Genomic DNA, 25214 nt, shown 5'->3' on the forward strand with positions numbered 1-25214 from the left:
CACATGACAAGGTGTCTCTTATTTAGAAGATATGTTATTTGTTGATTAGGTTCCATTATTGCTACATTTATTGGCTACAATTTACGTTATTTATTGTATGTACTTCCGATTGTATCTCATGCCAAAATATGTTTAAACAGAATCATGCAAGATATTCTTATATTAAATGAATATCAAATAATCCAATACAATGTAGGCAAAAAAAAAAACATTTAACAAGCAGAAATACTGATCTCTCAATGGACTTTAGGTGTATATAATTGGCGGTGATGGTACACAGAAAGGAGCAGCTCTTATTTACAAGGTGATAATTCCTCATACACATCTATATTTATATAAATTTCTATTTTTCATGCGTACTAGTCAGGCTACATTGTTGTGATGTAATATCAATGTATTTTCGTATTTCTGTCCTCTCAAATGGTCTTACTGGCACATTTTGGTTAAGGAAGTTGAGAAACGTGGTCTTCAAGTGGCAGTTGCTGGCATCCCTAAGACAATTGATAATGATATTGCTGTAAGTTGTTTCACCACTCTACAGTGCTGGTTAAGTTAATATCAATGAGTTATGTTGATTGTTCAGTAAAAAGCTTGACAAGAATTTATGCTTCAACATGAGAATTGATGCATGTACATATAAGAAAATCATTTGTTTTAAAGAAGTTCATCTGTATATTAGGAATTTCTTCTTTTTTCACCATACAGTCATATGTTCTTCACAAACAAAAACAGTTATATTCTTTGCTTTTGTGGTTTCAGGTGATAGACAAATCTTTTGGTTTTGATACTGCTGTTGAAGAAGCTCAGAGGGCCATTAATGCTGCACATGTAGAGGTCGAAAGTGTTGAAAATGGAGTTGGAATTGTCAAACTTATGGGTAGATACAGTGGTAAGTATTTTAAGAAACATGTGATACATTGGTGCATATTGTTATCAGTTGTTTACATTATATTTCTATTCTTGTTATATGTTTTTGAACTTTACTTCTGCAGGTTTCATTGCTATGTATGCAACTTTGGCAAGTCGAGATGTGGTAAGACTTTACTCCCATGCCATAAAAACCTGATCACCTTATTCTGACCTTAAAATATTCCTGGATCAAATTTTGGGTGTAATTATAGTGCTAAAATTTATGTAGTGATGAAATGTGAGCTCTGGCTTTTATAAAATCTATTTCAAAATAAGCTCCACTTCTATAAACTCTACTTGAGAAAGTCATACCAAACAGCCCCCAAGTAGAATTATCGAAGATAATAAGTTGAATTTATATTATAGGGCTTGAGGTTGATGGTTTATTTTTCTTCTATGTCATTTTGTGTGTAATAGTTTGTTGTTTGTGCAACTAAAAGAGTAATCATGAGATTAGAATACAGTTTTATGGTGTAATAATATTTCAGATATCAGTCTGATAATAATGTCTTAATTCTTGATCAACAACATTATGTTTGAATGTTACAGGATTGTTGCTTGATTCCAGAATCTCCATTCTATCTAGAAGGCCAGGGTGGACTTTTTGAATTTATTGAACAGCGGCTTAAAGAAAACGGGCATATGGTAATTGTGGTGGCAGAAGGAACAGGACAAGATTATGTTTCCCAAAGCACACCTGCAGTTGATGAGAAAGATGCATCAGGAAACAGATTACTCCTTGACATTGGTCACTGGTTGACTCAAAAGATTAAGGTGAGGCACAACATTTATTCTCCCAGGCTCTTAATGAGATTATACCCTTGGATGCAGTCTGATTAATCAAACAATATTTTACCATTTATGACTTTTGCAAAAGGATTTTTGGCCATGAAATGGGAAGTTGCAAGTGCCAGGTGTGAATAAACCATCGTAAGATTCTTTATGTGTAAGCATGTCTCAACATTTGATTCTAGGAGAGACTTGAGAAGCATTGTATGATTACAGTTTCAAAAAGCAAGCATGAAAGGATACGTACTACAATATAAATAGTCATGGACAACATGGTTAATTCTGTGACATGAAATGTTTACCAGACCAATAACCTTGAGTTGAATCTTATCTAAGAGAGTTAAATTTACAGGATATTTACTTTAACCAATGTATTCATTTTATTTTTTTCCTTTTCTCTGAGTAAGGGCATCTTTTTTCTATAAGCTGAAGAAATTTTTTCTGGTAGTTTCCTTTGTACTAGTTTTGTATCAATCTAATGTAATTATGCTTCATGTCACAGGATCACTTCACTAATATTCAGAAGATGACAATAAATATGAAATACATAGGTATATTACTGAAATATCTTTTATTATTTTATTGTTTCTATTTTTTCATGAACTTGAGTTTACTTAGCATTCAATATTTCAAGTTAGTAGTGACATGGAAATGTCAAATATTGCTTTTGCCAACTTTAAGGATTCTGTTTTATGGATGCTCTGGGAGAAACATGAATGATATGGATAAAGAAAAAGTTGTGGACTATTTCCAGACTTTGGCAAAAACATTCTCATTTGTTGAATATTTCTTTTACAAACAACTTTTTGCAGATCCAACATACATGATACGAGCTATTCCGAGTAATGCATCAGACAACATCTACTGCACGCTTCTTGCCCAAAGTGCTGTTCATGGGGCCATGGCTGGGTTTACAGGCTTCACAGTTGGACCTGTAAACAACAGACATGCTTATATTCCAATCTCTGTAAGCACTGTTTCTCCTTTGTCAGTGTTTCCGGATATACAACATTTTATGTGTATAGTAACTCAAGTTACTGATTTACCTATTGGCTCGAAACTTTCTGCTTGTGATACTTAATTTAGTGTATGAAATTTTTTCACTTTTGTGCTGCATTGGTACAGTCAAATTTCTCATTAATTTTGAATGGCATGATGCTTTTTTGCAGCATGTTACTGAGACACAAAAGACAGTTAAGTTGACTGATAGGATGTGGGCTAGGCTTCTTGCATCAACGAATCAACCTATTTTCTTGCATAGCAGTGATAAGTCGCAAGATAGTGTTGATAATGAGGCTAATGAAACAATCGACAATATGAAGATTACTTCTATTTAGATTTCACTTGAGTTCAGATCCAAACAGTTTACTGCAATTTAGTTCATCAACAATGTGAAGATTATTTCTATATGGATTTCATTTGAGTTCATATCCAAGCAGGTCAGTAAAAATTTTTATTGCCATTATCGCAAGCACATGGCAAGGTGTCTCTTATTTAGAAGATAAGTTGTTTGTTGTTTAGGTTCCGTTATTGCTACATTTATTGGCTACAATTTACGTTGTTTATTGCATGTACTTCCGGTTGTATCTCATGCCAAAATATGTTTAAACAGAATCATGCAAGATATTCTTATATTAAATGAATATCAAATAATCCAATACAATGTAGATTACATTGATAACCGAAAGCACTTTTTTAATTGTTCGCATAAAGTTCTCTGTAAACTAAAACAATTTTAAAGAAATGGATGTCCGGTTTTTAAGAAATGAGTGTGAGTAATTTGTTTGGATTGTGCATTTTGTATGCTTATGGATTTTTGTATCATTAAGGATAGAGAAGCTATCACTATTATGCACTAAAATACTCACTTCAAAAGTTAGTTTTATAGATAACACATTGTACTGTTTTTATTCTCCTGTTTTCTTTGCTTTTAATATGACAAGAAGTGGGCTCCCCTATCTTAACCTAGAAACAGGGGAACCAACCAACCCCATTATGAAATTTAATTAATATGACCTCATCTTGTTGAGAGCTGGTGACGATCTTTAAAGCCAGTTGTGTCGTTAGTTCTTCTCCTGCTTACAAAGGTAGCAAGTTGCTCCCTATATCTCTCATTTACAACTGGTTTCAGACCAGTTGCAGATATTGACACATTGCACGTAGCAATGTACGAAACTAGGAGACAAACTTTTGCAACTGGATCGAACAGTGGACCATCGTTCGTGCAACTTGTTCATCAAATCTATCTCTTTCTATGTGTACCATCAACCTATTTGATGCCTTTAGGATAAACTTGTACGATCTCAATCCTTGGCATAGATACTTACACATGCATCTGCATACTTAAATTTAATGTGGGTTTTTTTTTTTTTTTAAATTCATATGGAGTCAAACTCCAGAAACAGCTGGTTTAGTCTTTGATTGAGCTGGTTTCTCTTCCCTTTCAATTCTAAACGGTTGCTGATTAAGTTGTTTATTGAAAACTTGAGGTGAGAAAATTAAGAGTAGACTTCAAAATGTTTCAAGCACTGTCAAAAGGGTTTGTTTCTGGATAATAAGAGCTTGGATAAGAGTTCATGTTATAATTGGCAGCTTATTGAGGACATGGGTGTCTCTAGAATCACAGAAAAATGCCCCGCTTTTAACCACTTCTTGAAATTAAATCTGGAAGGCCGGTTGCAATTGGGCAGTAGACCAGTAGTTTACTTGAGCAAGTCTTTGTTCTATGTAATTGAATTTCACAATAGAAAATGTCTTGGCTCAATCAGTGACTTATCCACTGTTCTCTTGAACAATTATGAACACAGTAATTATGGATAGCAAAGTTAGCAAGAAAAGTCTTAAACGTAATAAAGCAACGAAAAGAATGTCAACCAATCACGATTCACAAGTCTAGATTCAACATTTATTGTGCCATAATTCTTACTGCAACTTCAAGTCTACCTCTTTACAATCTTCTACAGCCAAATTATAAGTTACCTTCTTATACAGCACTCACACTTTTTACATAAACCAAAAGAAGTCATACCACTACTCAATACTGGACTTTTTCCCTTCTTTCTTTGGAATTTCATCCTTTGCCTATGCTCAAGTATTTCGTTAGTTTGATGTAAGATGGGCAAGGATATGNGGTTTAGTCTTTGATTGAGCTGGTTTCTCTTCCCTTTCAATTCTAAACGGTTGCTGATTAAGTTGTTTATTGAAAACTTGAGGTGAGAAAATTAAGAGTAGACTTCAAAATGTTTCAAGCACTGTCAAAAGGGTTTGTTTCTGGATAATAAGAGCTTGGATAAGAGTTCATGTTATAATTGGCAGCTTATTGAGGACATGGGTGTCTCTAGAATCACAGAAAAATGCCCCGCTTTTAACCACTTCTTGAAATTAAATTTGGAAGGCCGGTTGCAATTGGGCAGTAGACCAGTAGTTTACTTGAGCAAGTCTTTGTTCTATGTAATTGAATTTCACAATAGAAAATGTCTTGGCTCAATCAGTGACTTATCCACTGTTCTCTTGAACAATTATGAACACAGTAATTATGGATAGCAAAGTTAGCAAGAAAAGTCTTAAACGTAATAAAGCAACGAAAAGAATGTCAACCAATCACGATTCACAAGTCTAGATTCAACATTTATTGTGCCATAATTCTTACTGCAACTTCAAGTCTACCTCTGTACAATCTTCTACAGCCAAATTATAAGTTACCTTCTTATACAGCACTCACACTTTTTACATAAACCAAAAGAAGTCATACCACTACTCAATACTGGACTTTTTCCCTTCTTTCTTTGGAATTTCATCCTTTGCCTATGCTCAAGTATTTCGTTAGTTTGATGTAAGATGGGCAAGGATATGTTCATTTTAAAAATAACCAGGTATTTTGTGATATTTTAAAAAAAAAATACATATACTCACTGACACTTCAACTCTGCAAATACTAACGAAAATTATTTTTGATATGGTTGGTGGGTTTATTTTACTATATACTTTGTTTTATTCTTGAGAATGACCTCTCCTGATTCTCTGCCTTCCAAGCTAATCCTTCTCTTTCCATGGATATGACTTGAGAATCCTGCAACTCCATTTCCTTTTCTCTTTTCCTTTTCTTGCAATTAGTTGTTGCCGGTGGGCCACCCACTCCAGCCTGCAATGGAAAATTCAAGATCGCTTTGCGACCTCTCATTTTGAAAGCAGCACAATCATAAGCTTTTGCAGCATCAACATCAGTATCAAAAGTTCCTAACCATACCCGGGCTCCCTTTCGAGCCGGATCCCGGATCTCCGCCGCATACTTCCCCCATGGCCTTCTTCGGACCCCCCTGTAGTGCTGCTTCTCTTCAGTGTCTGCCATTTTTGGACTGTATGAATCAGTTGAATCCAAATTCAGTTGCTTTGAAGACTCCAACTCCAGTATTTCAGGCTTTATTGGTGAAAGTGAAACAGTTGGAGATTGAGGTTCGGATTTGGGTATTGGATATTCAGGTTGAAGAAAAGAAGTACAAGAAAAACTGAAATTGGGTTCCTCTATGGAGATAAAGTCTCCAAGAAGAAATTGACGAATGAATTCCAGGGAAGAGATATCTTCAAGAGTCGCCATACATTTGATAAAAAAAAAAGGAAGGCAGTAAAGGAAGATATAAAAGGAGGAAATTGAAGGCGTCATTTGCAGGGAGGGACCCTTTTGAATTTGAAAGTGGGGACTCCCTCACATCCAATTTGATTGAAGCACGGCAAAAATAAATAAAAATGAAACCTCCATGGGCATGAAAATATAGAGACCAAGTGACATTTATGACAATTAAGTTTGAGTAATGCTACAGTCCTTGGGAGTAGTGCATCGAATGACGTAACTTAATCTTAATTATTGATTAATATTAAGTTTTAATTAATATATGGTTAGGATTTTGTCACGTGTACACTACTCCCAGTGTCTATTATTTTCCATTAAGTTTTAACTTTTATTGGAATGATATTTTCCCACTCGTTTGCTGAAATGACCCCTTTCTACCGTCAAGCACTTTTCCACCTTTTGTCATGTTAGTATTTTCTATTAATATTTAATTAAAAAGATGAATAAATCTTTAAATAATTTATTTTTTAATTCATTTATTATAAATTAAAATTTAGTTAAATCATAATCTTTATTTGATTATTTATTAGTTCAAGTATAAAGGTACATTTTTTCTTTTGTTTATTTAATTAATTAGAAATATTAATTTTATATGTTAATTAGTAAATATGATAAATATTATAAATTTAGTAGATTATTGAATAATAGTGATAGGATATTGATGATATTATAAATAAATAAATATTAAAATCATTTAACTTTAAGTAATTTCATAATATTAACTTTTTAGTTAAAATTAACCATTTTTTTTTTACTTTTAATATTTAATTTTTTTAATTAAAAAATAATAATTTTTTTTTAAAATTAAATATTTAAGAGTAATTTTATCATTTTAATCAAATATTAAAGAAAATATAACAGAATGATGGAAAAGTGTGTTTGTCAAACATTGGGTGGGAAAATATCGTTCGCCCTTTAATGGATGAAAGAAATAAAATGTACAAGTAGTCAACTAGTTTTTCAGGGGGCTCCACATTTAACTAAATTACAAAAAAAGTTTGTCTTTTTCGTTTTTTTTTTCCTTTTTTGTTTTGGTACGTGTAGGTGTAGTGTCTTGATGTTGAGTGTCAACTTGGGAAGCTGTCCCGGGTGTTACAGCAAGGCTGAAGGCTCTACCCGACACGCAAATATCACCATGCATGCATCTTCATAAATAAGGCGGTAATAAAATATATTCTTTATTTAATGATTTAAATATTATTGATATTTGTTAGTAAATAAGAAAACGTGATTTTGACTTTGAATTACAAAATCTTTAATTTCAGCTTGACATGGTTGAATAATGTAATTCAAGAGTATTGACTAAAATTTGACTTACATCGGTTGATATAATTGTGGTTTTTTTTATCAGCAATTACTCTTCATAAAGAATCACTCAACTCTACATATTTACTTTTTTGTCTTTTCTTATTAAACCTTGATTCAGCTTATTAAGACTTTTGCTTTCACAATCATGGCTGCTCTCTTTGGAGCATCCATGGGCCATGGCTGCTCTGCGGCGTTGATTACAATGAATGAGCAGATGGGAAGAAGTTTTAGGTCGACGATATTCTTGATAAGCTTAATTATTATTTTGTTAATGACGTTTTGGTCTCTCTATCCTTAACAAATCTTATGGACCAAAATGATACTGACAGTGGTAGAGATCAAAACGTTACTATATTTTATTTATAAAACTTAAAGGTTGCGTTTTATATATTTTTCATGTTCTATTCTATTCTATTATCTTATACAATCCAATAAAAAACGTGTTTGTTTCAAAATCTAATTATATTTTATTCAACTAAAAATATTTAACGATTATCTTTCATAATAAAAGTTTATAATTTAACAAAAACATCTTCATCCACCAAAACTATTATCACCTAATATTGAAATGATGCATAACCAGTCAGATCAAGTTGATTGTACGCCATTCGACGATTGATGGTCACCGTCCGATGGTAGTAACTGACTATTGATAATTGATTGGATGGGTGAGAATATTTTTATTAATTTATAAACTTATATTGTGAGGTGTATTTAACTGATTCCCATAATCCCATCTCAAAATATATTCAGAAAAATCTTATTAAAAAAAGTGTACCACACGCACTGTTACCATTATTTATCTTTTTCAGATAAGAATAAGCTATCCGGGGATAACCCCCTCATCGACACGTCCCAAACTAAGACGCTAACAGAACAAAAGAAGAGGAAAAAACAAGGGCACAAGGCCTCCAACGCAGCAAAACAAAAGAAGAGGGGAAAAAAACCAACCGACATAAAAGACAAAAGTCTTCGAGCAGGACCACAGACTCGAGCACAAAACGCCAGCCAAAAATAAAAAAAGTCTGCCTCAAAACCCACACCAGCAGGATAACACATTCCACCACAATAGACCGCCTCAAAAATGGACAACACACACAAATTGCTAGCAAGGAGAGAACCACAAGGCACCAGCAACTTCGCCAAACGTAGAGACTTACACCACCACACCAAAAGCTTACAATAATTTTAGATATATTAAGTATTTTATTTATTGGACTTCATGCAGTTTTCAATTACAATCCTCAAAGTCACGATGTGCGTGGATTTTGCATTATGCAATTCAAAACCTTTATGGGTAACCTTTCTTACTAATTTTCTCCTATAAACGCAACATAACAGTTGCAATTGGTTAGGTCGCAATGGTCCCGTTTGTCTAACAATGGATCTTGTTGGCTAAATGTGAACTATCATCTTACGTTTGTGAGAGAAGTTAATGAGAAAGGTTTGTCAGTATTTCTTTATTTATTCATTTCTTGGGCATTCTTGTGAGCTCAGGATCCGCAAGCCCAACTGAAAGCCCAAATTCAACACTGGACTCAGCTTCTGTAACCACGAAAAGCCTAACTGCTAACAGCGGCCCATCTCCTTATTCGTTTAATAATTTTTGGTTGGTTTCAGGAATTCTTGGAATTTGTCTTGCTGGGTTTGCCTGAGTTTGATGAATCTTCATATGTGATTTAGTAGTTGTAATGCTAGATTTCTCAATTTAGATACTGAGTGCTGAACACAATTATATGTATATATAGTAAATAATTTATAAATTTTTTAATGTAATAAAGTGCAAGGTTGTCTATATTTTGATTTTAAAGGATATTTTTGGATAATTGTAGTACTAAATTGAATGTAGTACAGTCTTAAATTTTATTACTTTTCAAATACTAACTGATGTATTTAGATAGTACTAAATTATATGTAGTAATAGTACTCTCTTACTTTTGTACTACGTTAGATTATATATAGGAAATAAACTCAAATTTTTTACCTTCATATTAATTAGAGCCAATATTAAGCTCTCTCCCTTGAGATACACCATAATCTTCCAAAGAACAACGATGGCCACTTTGATAATAATTCAAGTTTTCAGGTTAAGTATATAGCTAGCTTTGGTGGGGTTATTTTCTTTTTCTTTGGTGTTGAAAAATATTTATCAATGAAACCCTTGTATGAACTCATCCATAAACTTCGTTGCAAGATTTCAAGTTTTTCAGCATTTTGATCTTGGAATTCCATACTTTGTGCTTTTTTTTTTTAATTTCTTTATTTTCCCCTTTTATCTTTCCAAAATAAAAAAGCAAAATTATTAATTCAAAGAGTGAAGACGATAAGTCGTTAAGGATGTTCATACATCTATATTTAAGTTGGGCCATTAAAAAGTTTAGCAAATCGTTTCTCTCCATCAGGAACCAGAAGCTATATTTAGACAGAAATGGATGGTCACAACAGAATCACAAACCCTATATATTGTTTTCGTCTTCGGCAGAATATTTCAAAGTGAATCAGCTAATAACTCGATTAGTTCATTAATAATAAAACAACAATGGCAATGGCTAAGAGTGCTGTGACTGTGTTCTCAATCATGGCTCTCTTTGGGGCGGCCATGGCAACTACTTACACCGTTGGTGACAAAGCCGGTTGGACTATCCAAGGCAGCCCTGATTACGAAAAGTGGGCTGAGGATAAGACCTTCAAAGTTGGCGATATTCTCTGTAAGTTAACAACTTTGATCATTTTCATTTTCTTAACTTTAATTAATCAGTTTTCTCAATTGCTAATCTACTCAAAATCATCCTATTCTGCATTTGAGATATGTTACATTGTCCAATACTATATGGTAAAGGATATTAAATTAATTTGCTTGTAGTTTTCAAGTATAATCCCGCAATGCACGATGTGAAGCAAGTGAGCAAGGCAGATTATGAAGCATGCAATGGAAAATCCGCAATCGCAACATACACCACAGGCGCCGATTCAATCACCCTCAAGGAGCCTGGAAAAGCCTATTTCCTTTGCAGTTTTACTGGACATTGTAAAATGGGCCAGAAACTTGAAGTTAATGTAGTCGGAAGTGCAGCAAGCCCAGACGGTGGCCCGGCTGCAAGCCCAGAAGGTGCTGCTGCTGCTGCTCCAAAGAGTGAAACAGCTTCAAGCCCAAATGCGAGTGCCACCGATGCTTCAACCCCAACTGCAACTGAAGCAGGAGGAGTTGCCCCAACAGCACCAACTTCATCTGGATCATCTTCAACCAAATATAATGCTGGTTTGGTTTCGGCAGTGCTTTCAGTTGCAGCTGCTTTTGCTTTCTAGATAGCTATTGCATTTAATCAACTTTCATTATTATATTTGTATATCCCTAGCTTATATATTTCTACGGGTCGGTTTTTCCTTTTTTTTTTTTTATAAAACTTTTTTTTTCTTAAATTAAATTGTAAATATAAATAATACATATCCAAATAAAAATTAAACATTCATACATATCCATTGACCACTACTAATAATATATTAAAAATATTATTATTTTTTTATTTAATAAATAATATATTATATTATTATTTTATATATATATATATATATATTTGTAAAACCGGTTCAAAAAACCGATTTCAATTAACCGCTTTTTATTTTTTCCCGAACTAGAAATCCGATTTTTTGAATTTTTTCGAACCATAACCGAACCGTTGTTTCGGTTCGGTTTGGTTTTTGTATTTTTTTTAACACCACTACTTGTAATCAAATGACACAAGAAAAAGTATTTTTTGTAACCAATTTTTTTGCAACTAGGCAAAAATAGTTACAAATACCCCACATTTGGTAACTAAATTCCAATCGGTCGGCTAAAGGGGAATAAAATTTTGGGGCCCGTTTATTCTCGCCTTTGGTGTCTAAAATTAATATTCTACGACTGATTTGATTTGTTATCAAAAATATCACATTAGCGACCAATTTATTTGTTTGCCAATTCTTACGCACGGTAAATTTTCCTGGCATTATAACACAATTGCCAATTCTTACGCACTTCAAGTCATGGAAAACACTAATTTATAGTCATATATATGATCTCAGTTTAATACTGTTTTTTCATTTTATGCAAACCAAAGAAATAGTACTTTTTTTTTAAAATTAATTAATTGTATTTAAAAAGTAAAGAGGAACAACTTTTAAAAAATAAAATAATTGTATTTAAATTCTCTATCAATAATTCAATATATTCCACTAACAAATGCTATCCTCTAACACCCAATCATATTTAATTGATCACACTTCACCACCTTATTTTATTATCACTATCTACTACATAAATTAAAATGTCCACGTCATCAAAGTTTAATCCCCACTGTTAAACCTCCGTTACATAACCGTGAGCCGGCAGTTTCCTATAGAAGGATGTGGTGATATCGGAGAAAACAAAGGCATGTTATAAATGCCCTCACCTTCTCCTCCAATACTAGTAGCTTCCCAAAACCCCGTCCAACTTGACGACGTCAATGGAGAAAAGCCTAACTTAACGGTGTCCGTGACCTTTTCTTCGGGCTCCTCCTTCTTTACCACCTTTCTCTTCGTACCCTCCATTTCTTCATTTTTCCTCTTTTTCCCACAATTCAATGGTAATTCAGATTCAATAAAGTTAGAGGTTTCAATCTCAAGAGGAAAGTTCAAGATCGCTTTGCTTCCTCGGAACCTAAAAGCGGCTTTGTCATAAGCTTTTGCAGCTTCAATGGCAGTGTCAAAAGTTCCTAACCAAACCCGGATCCCTTTTCGGTTGGGGTCACGGATCTCCGCTGCATATTTTCCCCATGGTCGTCTCCTTACTCCTCTGTAATGATATTCTTTTTCATCCTTCGATTCTCTTTCTGTCTTAATAACTGGGTTAATGTCAGTTTTGGAGCTTGTTTTGATGTTTGTTGGTCGAGGTATTGCGACGTTTATAGATGGTTTTCTCCGACTAAGAGGAGTTGACTGATAATTTCGGTTGATGAGTGGCTCTTTTGATTCCAAGTAATCCGAGATGTCGATATCAAATTGCGGGTGTTGAGGCTGGCTTTGAGGAGCAGTGTAAAAATCGAGGTTGGATATGAAGGTTTCCATGGAACTAGTGAAGTCATTGAGAAGATACTGGCTGATAAACTCTAAAGTTGAAGCGTCATTTGGAGATGCCATTCAAGAGAGTGAAATTTCTAGTGAGTGAGAATTCAAATTGGAAGATGAGGGTTGATGAGAGAGTGAGAGAGAATTTAACTGTATATAAAGGGAAGAATTTCCAGGAGAGATGAGGAGTTTCAATTGAAGTTCTGGGTTGGATCCTGGAAAGCATCATTTGTTGATACGGCACTCCAAGTGGACGAAAGTGCTTGTAAAGATAATGTTTCGCTGTCCCTTTTATTAAATTTTCAAGTCTTATTTTGGTGGGGACTTGGGGGACCAATGGACCATGCCCATTATAATGTGTTTCCCAGTTTCGTGAGTGACTCTAGGGTACTTCGGGCCATCTCCATGCAACATGCCAAGGTTGATTTACTAAAAAGACTGCAGTCGTTCTTGATTGTTACCAGGGAACGGACCTTCTCAATACAAATCTAATTAATATTCGTGAACAGCACTGCATCTTTGACTTCCTTCTCATTTTCTTGATATGTACTATTATTGGAACTATTTACCTGAACCCTAAAATGATATGTGTTCTTAGCAATGTTTTAAAAATCAATCCAGGGTAAAACTTAGCAAATTGGTCGGGTCTTGGGTTGACCAATTAAACCAGTTCAATCGGTAACCTCATTATGCTGACGTCAGCATAATGACATCAGCCAAACAACTGTTAACAGTCTAGAATTCTAGAATCCAAATCACAAATTTCTAAATAAAAAATCTTTAACAAAGCATCATCAAACATCATTACATCAGTACAATCCTTATTACAACTAATTACAAATCAAAATAACAAAATTCATGAAAATCACATAATAATTAATAAACATGTTAGCAAAAAAAGATCTTCTTCACCCAATGGTCTTCAATCCATCCTCAATTGAACTTCACAATTCACACACCATCTGATAGATGATCATCATCATTATTAACATCAGTACTATCATCTACAAAAAATTCCAACAAAAAAGAAAAACCATAATTTGAATCTTCCCATTTAAACTAATCAAATTTAAACTAGTTACTACCAAATTCAAATTGCTTAAAAAATTGGAACAACCTTCTGAAACATCTATTGAGTCATAATAAGAAGGGTGATCACCACCATCTACAAGAATAGATCATTCTCCATATATATAATGATTGTTTCAGTTCATCATAATTAAGTTCACCAACCTCCTCTTCTGCATCAACTATCCAAGATTCAATTTTATCAATAGGATCAAAAGCAATTTTCTTGTAAAACTCCGAAAGACCAAAATTAAATATTAAAATCATGAGCAATAAAAACATCAATGAAAATAAAATAAGAGATAATAACAAAAAAGAAAAAGGATGAAGGCTTTATACCTATTTTGCAAACGCAAGTTATAATGAGTGAAAACCAGATCATTCAACCGTTGATGCTCTGCTCCTCTTTTTAGTATGTATGCGTTCAAAAACACTCTAATTTCGCTCACATCCCGAAGAAGCTGAAGTTTGACTTAGAATTTGATTGCAAACTTTTGCAAATTTGGAGCACTAAACCCAAATGTCCTCCACCATTCATCTAATTGAGAATACAACATAAGAAATAAACACAATTTCATAATTGAAAAATTAGACTTAAAAATTTAATAACTATTACATACCAGGACGTGTAGTTTTGCAAGTTTGAAGAGCAAGCTCGCGAAAAAAGCTTTCTAGACGGTCTCAATATAATCTACTTTCCTCCGATAACATTGTCTTTTTTATTTTGAACGCACTTGCTTTACTCTCAATAGTGTCAAGGAAACCATACATGACCTCTAGTTTTTTGGAAAAAGTATCATCATCATATTTAAAAGCAAAATTCAAATAATAAGCTACTGTATGAATATCATGGCGCAACATCCCATTCTAGTGTATCTTAATAATTGTTGTATAAGGCTTGTATAAACTTTTTTTTATTCTTAAACAACTTCTTGATCCCCATCCTCATTTTGTACATGCCATTATACATATCCTATTGAAGGCCTCTCATCTAAGTCTACAATCCGAAGCATACAAGTCAATGGACTCACAACTTTGGAAATTATACCAATATCATCCCAAAATCGGTTATCTAGAACTGTGGAAATAAATGTTTTGCCTTTATTAGTTTTTACATATCGCGAGTCCACAAAAACTCTATTTGTCACCATAAATTGCAAGTCATGTTTGTGCTAATGTAGCCTGCTCAATACAGTGAAAGTTGTGGCCAAACAGGTTGCACCTAGACTTACAATTTATGTCCAACCTTATTCAAGTGATAGACAGTAGATGTTAGTACTTAGTAAATTATAAAAAAAAAAAAAATGTATATATATAATATGACCTGACAATGTAAATTATAACCATATGAGGTAAAAGTATATAACCCGTCTTTTTATACACAAACTTTATAACCTCATATGCACGTCTCGAAAGATTAACTATGTGATTCATCTCAACCATGTCATCAAATTAATGCAATTTGTTGCACAGGGAGACTAAGTAATACTGTTATATTTTTCACACAATATTCTTCTAGCAGCTTTATAATTTGCTCCATTGTTAGTGACAAGATAGACAATATTGTTTTGTCCAGCCCATAAAACTATTTTCTCAAACAAGCTAAACAATGTTCCGCAGCCTTTACAACATCTGAAGCATCTATTGATTTTACAAAACAAATTCCTTTAGGACAAGATAGTAAAAAATTAATTAGTGACCTATGTGAATTATCTGTCCAACCATCAGCCATTATATATAGTGCATCCAACATTCTCCCAAGTTTTCTTGTAACTATCAACAAGTAATTACACTTCTTTCTTAGCATCTCTCAATAAATTTACACGCAAACTATGATAAGTTGGGAGTTTATCCCCAAGACCAATTGCAGTTATAGCATCCACAATAGGCTGAAAATAAATTGAATTAATAACATTAATTAGGATGCAAGAATCATAAAATAACCTTGCAATAGCCATGTCCGCTCTCCACTTAGCTTCTTTTCCGACTAAAACACTCTTAATTGAGGGCTGAGACCCATGCTTAGTCCTTGGAGCAAAATACTCACCAATCCCAATAGGTCTTTTTCTCTTAGTGCTTGAAGTTGGAGCTGCAGATGGAGAAACCTCTTCACAATCTTCATCTAACATACCACCATCAAATTGTTGTACACTAGCTCCATAAGGATTGACATTCTTACAAAGTTTATTCTTTGCCCCAGTTTTGTTTAGTGCATCTTGAATCTTGAATCTAACATCAAAATGAACTTTTGAGCACTTTCCAACTTCCCCCTTTATACCCGTTAGATGCAGTTTCACTCGATAAATACCTCCACCTCTGATTATCTTGCTACAATAAAGAGATGTCAATATCTTCTTCCTATTTTTATCTACACCCTTAGTAACATGTCCCCATGCTATATTATTCCTTCCTCAAAAATATTGTGAAACATCCATGGAAGAAGATTGTTGACAAGACCCAAATGATGACATTCTTTGTCTTTAATCTTTATCTCTACCCTGGCAACACAGATAAGTTAGTATTGATAATAATCGAACAACATAACAAACCAAAAATGATTTCTAATGAATGATAAAAAGAAATAAAAGATTAGTGTAAATATTAATGGAACTAAAGAATGCCCTTTAGCCTTTTGTACCATTGTAATTTGCTTGCCAATTAATGGATCTTCAATGTTTTAGTAGTGTCTTAATGGATTACAGGACAACTTTGGTTGTAATATTTCTTCTTGTCAATTATAAATTCAAAACACAAATACAAAACACTAAACACTAATGAACAAATTATATGAAGGCCTAGCAATGGCATTGAAGTTATCAAATAAGATCAGCCTTAACATAATTTTGAACTTTTTTATTTCCTTGTGTGACCTGTAGAGCTAAATAGGATTCAATCAGGAGGAAGGATTCTCACCAACAAGAAAATGAGCTTAATGGCGATGGATAAGTTGCTTGTATGCTTCCTTATCTTTTGAGTAATAGTTGATTTCAACCTGCAAATAAAGAAGTCATACTCAACATGGTTAGTTTGGAGCTAGACAAAAGAACTCCGATTATCTTCAAAGCAGCCCCTAATTCCATTCTACAACTGGGTGGCTTCAAAGCCATGCAGTATAAAGCAATCAAAACAAAATCAAGCTTAATTTTTTTCCTAGCTCTAAATGGTTGATATGTTAGGTAAAAGGCATTTAGACTAGTTTGTTCAATGAGAGTTGACACCCCACTTCAAAAAACTAGACCACAGTCAAATATGAACCTTCAGTTATAAAGCAAAAATTGGGCTGAAAAATATTACAAAGTCAAAGAAATGACAAAAGGATGGATTAACAAAAGAAGATGAATACTAGAAGTGAATTAAAGTAAACAGGGAGTAGAACACAAAGGAAGCTCTGACGATGGTACCTGGAGAAGATGAGCTATAGTTGATGACGAAGAGGAGGAGATCGCGCAAATGGGAGGAAGAGATGACGACACCTAGCGAAAATGAGCTGCAGTTGACAACGAAGAGGAGGAGATCGATAGGGAAGAGAGGAGATTGCGCAAATGGGAGGAAGAGAAGACAGTACCTAGTGAAGATGAGTTGCAATTGATGACGAAGAGGAGGAGATTGACAGTAAAGAGATGAAATCGCGCAAATGGGAGTCACGGTGGAAGATTTTCATAGCAAAATGTCGAAGGGAAATGGCGCAAAATGGGTGAAAATCGCTAGAACTTGAGTAAAAAGGGTTTTTTTTTTTCTTTTTTTTTTTTTCAATTGACCCGGTTTATTGGAAAAACCCGTTAGACTGGCAGTTTGTTACAATAATACCAATCCAACCACAGGGTTAAACTGGTGGGTTAAGGCCTCCAATTTTTTGCCTCAATTGGCCCGGCTCATCGACCATGTCTCGATCAAAGCGGTTCAACCGATCGGTCTAGGCTGGGTTTTAAAACATTGGTTCTTAGTTGGAGAATCTTACGCTAAAATCCAAAAGGTCTTTACAAGTCTTTGTGCCAATAAAAGATAAAAAGAATAGTTTGTCCTAATTGGGAAAAGTAGCACTCAATAACAACATTTTTTTACTTTTCAATCAACATGCTATGAGTATAAATAGAATGAATATGAACACCCTAATGGTAAGTCTAATTTTATTAAGTCTCTAAGTGAATATTCACTAGGAAGAAACATTCTCTTATTTATTAGAATGGAAACAATGCATTTACTCCTTAGAATCGAAATACCAAGTGAAATATAATATTGATTTGAATGTGGAATAAAACACACTCTCAGCCCACCTTCATTCTTCCACTCAATTCAAGCCCACAAATTAGCAAATCCATTTTAGCCTAGTTACAATTGATTGAGGCCCATCCAAAAACCAACTTAAACATTTTTTTTTTTTTTTTTTATAACTAGGGTGTCCGGGCTAGCTTATGTACACCTCAATTAATGTCTGAGACCCATTGAACACCCTATAAGCCTAATGTTCTAGGTAAGCCACAAATGTGGTAAGTGACCCCAAGGTGGTTTAAACCTAGGAAGCCAATGAAGGGAGCAAACTTTCTTGACCACTAGGCCAGCCCCTTGAGGTTAAACCAACTTTAACATTCATCGCGCTGTAATAGTAACATAAACAATCTATTTGATAAATAAGAAAATATTTACATACTTATGTTCCAGATGAATCAAATAAATGTTGTAAGTCATGCTTTTGACTTTCTTCCAATTTTTTGTTGTTTGTAATTAATTTTTGTTCGTCGTTGCTTAGCAATTGATAGATCCCTCTTGATAATTATAACCTAAATTATAGATTAAAATAGTTGCTAACTTAATTTACTTCTAGTTTAGATTTGTGTTGGCATTTGAAGGGGATAATTCATTTTATGTTATGATAACAATATCCTTGTGTGTAAGCCACAAAAACATATGAGATTTCCAAATCGCGTATTTTTCATTAAATACCAAAATCTTTAAACTCCTAATAAATAGAATAAACAGTGTTCCCATCCAAGGTTTGGCAAAATGGCAAGTTTCCACCCTTGGTTTCATATATTCTAGATTCTCACCATTTAACTAATATCGTTAGCGATTTTTAGGTTCTGACATAGGTGCAAAGGGTGTTTTTACTATACTGTCCTTGACAAATAAATTAATAAGTTTCAAATTTATAGAATTAGTAATAAGAATATATTACCATACCCCTAAATTAATAGAATTAGAAAAATAATCATTTTACTTTCAAATTTATTTCAATAACACTCCCTTCTTCAACCTTCACATCATCTCATCTCCAACCACCCAGCCCCTTCCACTGCCACCACCACCCAGCCACTGTTGCTGAACGATAAACCCGAACACTCTGAAAATCAACCAATCAATTCTACATACTTAACCAGAAATGATAAATCATGAAACCCACAGCATCATAATTTTGCATGGCATTGTAATTTTTATACAAGATTGCATGCAACATATATCTGTTGAGCGTCTGAGAGTATGTGTGTGCACATATGTCTGCACACATGCATGTGTGAGTGAGAAATACCTGTATAACACTATGAGCAGCAAACCTCTGTCTGCTGCTGTGAAAGCTAACATCTATTTTTTCCCATGAAACACGAGATAGGCCTGTTACCAGTTCTTTTTATTTCGGGATTTTCTTTTAAATGCATTTGTTGAGTTATTTCTACTTACTCACAAGTTATATTCCTAATAAAAAAAAATGTGTCTATTTAATTAAAAGAAACTCCTTTCGTAAACATTATGTGTAGAGAGAAGGGGTGTTTGAAGAGATGAACAATAATAAGTAGAACAAAATTGGGTTTTATAAGTAAGGGTAAATTTGTCCATAAAACAATGAATTCAACTAATCTATAAAAAAGAGATATAAAATATGATTTCCCTTGTATAATTAATTAAGCCTCCAAAGAAAAAGGACCGACAATAATTTAATAAGATAAAGTTTTCATGCTTCCATGATCCACATTCCACGTGGATATGGAGATTACCTATAGCTTTTTTTTTTATCATTTTTATTTTTCCTATTTTAAACATCTATTGCCGGTAAGATGATCCATATTCCGTTGCATGTGTTCTAATTGAAAAAAGAACTTTTTTCTATAAAGTGATCTGCACACAGAGATCGCAACCTAAAACTTACAATGCTTTCGTCCTCCCATGGTGCCAATTCTCCCATATTAACCCTGCAACGGTTCGACCTTTACCCACCCCGGCTCCATCTCCAACAAAGAAACCTGCCCTAACACCATCTGGAAGGTGCTGAAGGTGTCTCTGTCATGTAAATCAACATTATCTTACAAGTTGAAGAAGCAGACTCGGAATTATCGAGCATAAGTTGTGTTTTATAGAGAAACCTGACAAGCATAGACCAATGTCTCAATCTGCAAGCACGACAAAGCCTTTGAACTTACCAAATCGTCCTTGATTTGTAAATCATAAGTGGGCTCTGGCGGCTGTACCGCAGATAAGGAGGATGTCTCTACTATAGGATCAGGATGAGGCGGTCCAATAGATAGTTTTGGTGGGCGCTGAACACAAAGAACAACATCAACTTTATGTGAAATACTGGTTCTATAGTTTTGGAGGGCACGGAACACAAAAAACAACATTTATTTTATCTGAAATACTGGGTTCTGAAAATCTTCAACCGCGAAATAAAAAAACTATAAGTTAATGAACAAGAAAGAAAAGGCTAAAGTAGATTTCTAATCATTAAGTCTTCAAACATAATAGAGTTTCATTTGTTGATGCGTGATTTTTGACATCAACTAATCGATACGTGCGTAATATTGATTGGTTAAGAGACACACGTGATTATGGGTAGATTATAGAGTAAATACAATGAGAGCTTTTTAAAGTGGTTCGGATGCTAAGATAACAAGTCCTACGTCCACTGATTTGTATTAATATAGTGGGTCAGATTGCAACAGCGGACTAACTTACAAATAACTGGTAAAAAGTAAATACAAAGTTATCAGAGAGAGAGAGAGCTAATTCCAAGTGTAAAAATAGCCGAATCCCCTTAATGAAGGGGTCTTCCTCTTTTTATAGTGAGGTAAGTGCAAGTAATCATCATTAAATCCATGGGTTAGTGTGAATGTCATGATTAAATCCGGCTTTATGTCACATTTTTCATCTTCCAAACTGATTTCACGCGATTTGGAGCAGAGAGATGGACACGTGAGAGCTCCGTAGCTATTGGCAGGCCTGTCGTGTGCTTACCGTTCCGACCGGAGCAGGTCACCCCCCCTCCCCCCCTAAAATCACGTGAATTCCTACGTCAGCCCTTGATTTCCCAGGCGTAACACCATTGTTGTCTCTTCAAGTGAATTTAAAGCGACACCATTGTTGTCTTTTCCTACTGACTGAGCAGACGTTACATGTTTTGAATCTTGCATCTCCTTCCTCTGCTCTATATTAAATAATCTTTTATGTTCCCCATTTACAGAGAAAAAATAATAATAAAGGGTTCTCAAAGACAACACACTTACATAATCAGTAAATGTTTCCCCCACCATGCCACCTCCATCTTCTTCTCGCTCCACTTCAATGGCTACCTGACATGTTTCCTTGTCATCAGACAAGAAATAAGAAAATGACCAACAATAACATGGAGCATAGCAGTGCTAGAGAAAAAATTTCTATTCGGGGAGTTCAGCAGCAAAAGCCTTTATTATTTAATATAAAAGTTGAATTTAACGCGAGATACGGTTATAACTTTAAAGAATAGAAAACTTATCAATGGCTGCAGCACAAGCATATGGTCAAGCATGGAAATCATCCGCCAGAATAATCCATTTCTCAAGCAGGCAGAAGGTTACTTGTCTCTTTAGACCAAATACTATCAGATTCCCATACATGCATCATCGGCACTACCAAACCCTTTTCATCAGTAAAATCTTTTAGACAAAACGTCATGTGAGTAAAACAAAATTCTTTAAATGGTTTTCTAAAAATAGCTCCAGACCCCAAAAAGATTATTTAACAAGAGAAACTGACTTGTAATACAAACTTTATGGTGCAATAAACAACCATAATATCTACCCAAAATTTGATGAACCCCACTTATGAGTCTAGAGTATAGCTCATCAACCAAGTATAATGCTGGTTTGGTTTCGGCAGTGCTTTCAGTTGCAGCTGCTTTTGCTTTCTAGATAGCTGTTGCCTTTAATTAACTTTTATTATTATATTTGTATATCCCTAGCTTATATATTTCTATGGGCTTTTAGGTTCGGAAAAATTTCCGAACCGAAACTGAACTGGTTTTCCTCTCTTTTTTATAAAACTTTTTTTTTTAAATTAAATTGTAAATATAAACAATACATATCTAAATAAAAATTAAATATTCATACATATCCATTGACCACTACTAACAATACATTAAAAATATTATTATTTTTTTATTTAATAAATAATATATTATATTATTATTTTTTATTGAATATATATATATATATATATATAACCGGTTTCAGTTAACCGCTTTTTATTTTTTCCCGAATTAGAAATCCGATTTTTTGAATTTTTTCGAACCATAACCGAACCGTTTTTTCGGTTCAGTTTGGTTTTTGCATTTTTTTTTAACACCACTACTTGTAATCAAATGACACAAGAAAAAATATTTTTTGCAACTAGGCAAAAATAGTTGCAAATACCCTACATTTGGTAACTAAATTCTAATCGGTCGACTAAAGAGGAATAAAATTCTGGGGCCCATTTATTCTCGCATTTGGTGTCTAAAATTAATATTCTGCGACTAATTTGATTTATTGTAAAAAATATCACATTAGCGACTAATTTATTTGCTTACCAATTCTTATGCGCGGTAAATTTTCCTGGCATTATAACACAATTGCCAATTCTTACACACTTTAAGTCATGACAAACACTAATTTATAGTCATATATATGATCTCAGTTTAATACTGTTTTTTCATTTTATGCAAACCAAAGAAATAGTACTTTTTTTTTTAAATTAATTAATTGTATTTAAAAAGTAAAGAGGAATAACTTTTAAAAAATAAAATAATTGTATTTAAATTCTCTATCAACGATTCAATATATTCCACTAACAAATGCTATCCTCTAACACCCAATCATATTTAATTGATCACACTTCACCACCTTATTTTATTATCACTATCTACTACATAAATTAAAATGTCCACGTCATCAAAGTTCAATCCCCACTGTTAAACCTCCGTTACATAACCGTGAGCCGGCAGTTTCCTATAGAAGGATGTGGTGATATCGGAGAAAACAAAGGCATGTTATAAATGCCCTCACCTTCTCCTCCAATACTAGTAGCTTCCCAAAACCCCGTCCAACTTGACGACGTCAATGGAGAAAAGCCTAACTTAACGGTGTCCGTGACCTTTTCTTCGGGCTCCTCCTTCTTTACCATCTTTCTCTTGGTACCCTCCATTTCTTCATTTTTCCTCTTTTTCCCACAATTCAATGGTAATTCTGATTCAATATTAGAGGTTTCAATCTCAAGAGGAAAGTTCAAGATCGCTTTGCTTCCTCGGAACCTAAAAGCGGCTTTGTCATAAGCTTTTGCAGCTTCAATGGCAGTGTCAAAGGTTCCTAACCAAACCCGGATCCCTTTTCGGTTGGGGTCACGGATCTCCGCTGCATATTTTCCCCATGATCGTCTCCTTACTCCTCTGTAATGATTTTCTTTTTCATCCTTCGATTCTCTTTCTGTCTTAATAACTGGGTTAATGTCAGTTTTGGAGCTTGTTTTGATGTTTGTTGGTCGAGGTATTGCGACGTTTATAGATGGTTTTCTCCGACTAAGAGGAGTTGACTGATAATTTCGGTTGATGAGTGGCTCTTTTGGTTCCAAGTAATCCGAGATGTCGATATCAAATTGCGGGTGTTGAGGCTGGCTTTGAGGAGCAGTGTAAAAATCGAGGTTGGATATGAAGGTTTCCATGGAACTAGTGAAGTCATTGAGAAGATACTGGCTGATAAACTCTAAAGTTGAAGCGTCATTTGGAGATGCCATTCAAGAGAGTGAAATTTCTAGTGAGTGAGAATTCAAATTGGAAGATGAGGGTTGATGAGAGAGTGAGAGAGAATTTAACTGTATATAAAGGGAAGAATTTCCAGGAGAGATGAGGAGTTTCAATTGAAGTTCTGGGTTGGATCCTGGAAAGCATCATTTGTTGATACGGCACTCCAAGTGGACGAAAGTGCTTGTAAAGATAATGTTTCGCTGTCTCTTTTATTAAATTTTCAAGTCTTATTTTGGTGGGGACTTGGGGGACCAATGGACCATGCCCATTATAATGTGTTTCCCAGTTTCGTGAGTGACTCTAGGGTACTTCGGGCCATCTCCATGCAACATGCCAAGGTTGATTTACTAAAAAGACTGCAGTCGTTCCTGATTGTTACCAGGGAACGGACCTTCTCAATACAAATCTAATTAATATTCGTGAACAGCATTGCTTCTCATTTTCTTGATTTGTACTATTATTGGAACTATTTACCTGAACCCTAAAATGATGTTTGTTCTTAGCAATGTTTTAAAAAGCAACTTGGGGTAAAACTCGACAAACTAGTCAGGTCCTGGGTTGACTAATTGAACTTGTTCAATCAGTGACATCATCATGCTGATGCCAGCATAATGACATCAGCCAAACAACTGTTTACAGTCTAGAATTCCAGAATCCAAATCACAAATTCCTGAATAAAAAATCTTTAACAAAGCATCATCAAACATCATTACATCAATACAATCCCTACTACAACTAATTACAAATCAAAATAACAAAATTCATGAAGAAATCACATAATAATTAATAAACATTTTAGCAAAAAATGATCCTCTTCACCCAATGGTCTTCAATTCATCCTCAATTGAACTTCATAATTCACACACCATCTGACAGATGATCATCATCATTAGTAACATCAACAACATCTACAAAAAATTCTAACAAAAAAGGAAAATCATAATTTGAATCTTCCCATTTAAACTAATCGAATTTAAACTAGCTACTACCAAATTTAAATTGCTTAAAAAATTGGAACCTTCTGAAACATCTATTGAGTCATAATAAGAAGGGTGATCACCACCATCTACAAGAATAGATCATTTTCATATAATGATTGTTTCAGTTTATCATAATTAAGTTCACCAACCTCCTCTTCTACATCAACTATCCAAGATTCAGTTTTATCAATACTTTTATAATCAATAGGATCAAAAGTAATTTTCTTGTAACAACTCCTGAAAGACCATAATTAAATATTAAAATCATGACCAATAAAGACATCCAATGAAAATAAAATAAGAGATAATAATTAATAAGAAAAATGATGAAGGCTTTATAAATACTTTGCAAATGCAAATTATAATGAGTGAAAAACAGATCATTCAACTGTTGATGCTCTGCTCCTCTTTTTAGTATGTATGTGTTCAA

General features: G+C 34.0%; 5 protein-coding genes across 6 annotated transcripts; 2 read left to right on the forward strand and 3 right to left on the reverse strand.

Annotated features, from left to right (window-relative positions):
- The first annotated feature begins 118 nt into the window (after positions 1-118).
- LOC116146213 (ATP-dependent 6-phosphofructokinase 4, chloroplastic-like) lies at positions 119-3379 on the forward strand. The gene is made up of 9 exons (XM_031431616.1): positions 119-130; positions 251-304; positions 449-517; positions 760-889; positions 993-1033; positions 1459-1683; positions 2201-2249; positions 2511-2665; positions 2868-3379. The coding sequence occupies exons 1-9, from the start codon at positions 119-121 to the stop codon at positions 3033-3035; spliced, it is 903 nt and encodes a 300-aa protein (XP_031287476.1). The 3' UTR covers positions 3036-3379.
- A 1911-nt stretch (positions 3380-5290) lies between these two features.
- On the reverse strand, positions 5291-6404 carry LOC116146175 (ethylene-responsive transcription factor ERF107-like). Its single transcript, XM_031431585.1, has one exon. The coding sequence runs from the start codon at positions 6356-6358 to the stop codon at positions 5675-5677; it is 684 nt and encodes a 227-aa protein (XP_031287445.1). The 5' UTR covers positions 6359-6404; the 3' UTR covers positions 5291-5674.
- Positions 6405-7377: 973 nt separating this feature from the next.
- On the forward strand, positions 7378-10965 carry LOC116146163 (mavicyanin-like). 2 transcript variants are annotated; one of them, XM_031431566.1, is made up of 3 exons: positions 7378-7486; positions 10036-10341; positions 10497-10965. In XM_031431566.1, the coding sequence occupies exons 2-3, from the start codon at positions 10173-10175 to the stop codon at positions 10937-10939; spliced, it is 612 nt and encodes a 203-aa protein (XP_031287426.1). In that variant the 5' UTR covers positions 7378-7486; positions 10036-10172; the 3' UTR covers positions 10940-10965. The 2 variants fall into 2 exon arrangements, with proteins under 2 accessions (XP_031287426.1, XP_031287425.1); XM_031431565.1 differs by lacking the exon at positions 7378-7486 and having other exon boundaries at positions 9958-10341.
- Positions 10966-11788: 823 nt separating this feature from the next.
- Positions 11789-12790, reverse strand: LOC116146214 (ethylene-responsive transcription factor ERF104-like). The gene has a single exon (XM_031431617.1). The coding sequence runs from the start codon at positions 12788-12790 to the stop codon at positions 11981-11983; it is 810 nt and encodes a 269-aa protein (XP_031287477.1). The 3' UTR covers positions 11789-11980.
- A 10182-nt stretch (positions 12791-22972) lies between these two features.
- Positions 22973-23950, reverse strand: LOC116146232 (ethylene-responsive transcription factor ERF104-like). The gene has a single exon (XM_031431638.1). It carries the CDS (start codon positions 23792-23794, stop codon positions 22988-22990), a length of 807 nt encoding a protein of 268 aa, XP_031287498.1. The 5' UTR covers positions 23795-23950; the 3' UTR covers positions 22973-22987.
- Between the last annotated feature and the right edge of the window lie 1264 nt (positions 23951-25214).

This window comes from Pistacia vera, unplaced genomic scaffold (genome assembly GCF_008641045.1).
Source record: "Pistacia vera cultivar Batoury unplaced genomic scaffold, PisVer_v2 Contig474, whole genome shotgun sequence".
Taxonomy (NCBI): Eukaryota; Viridiplantae; Streptophyta; class Magnoliopsida; order Sapindales; family Anacardiaceae; genus Pistacia; species Pistacia vera.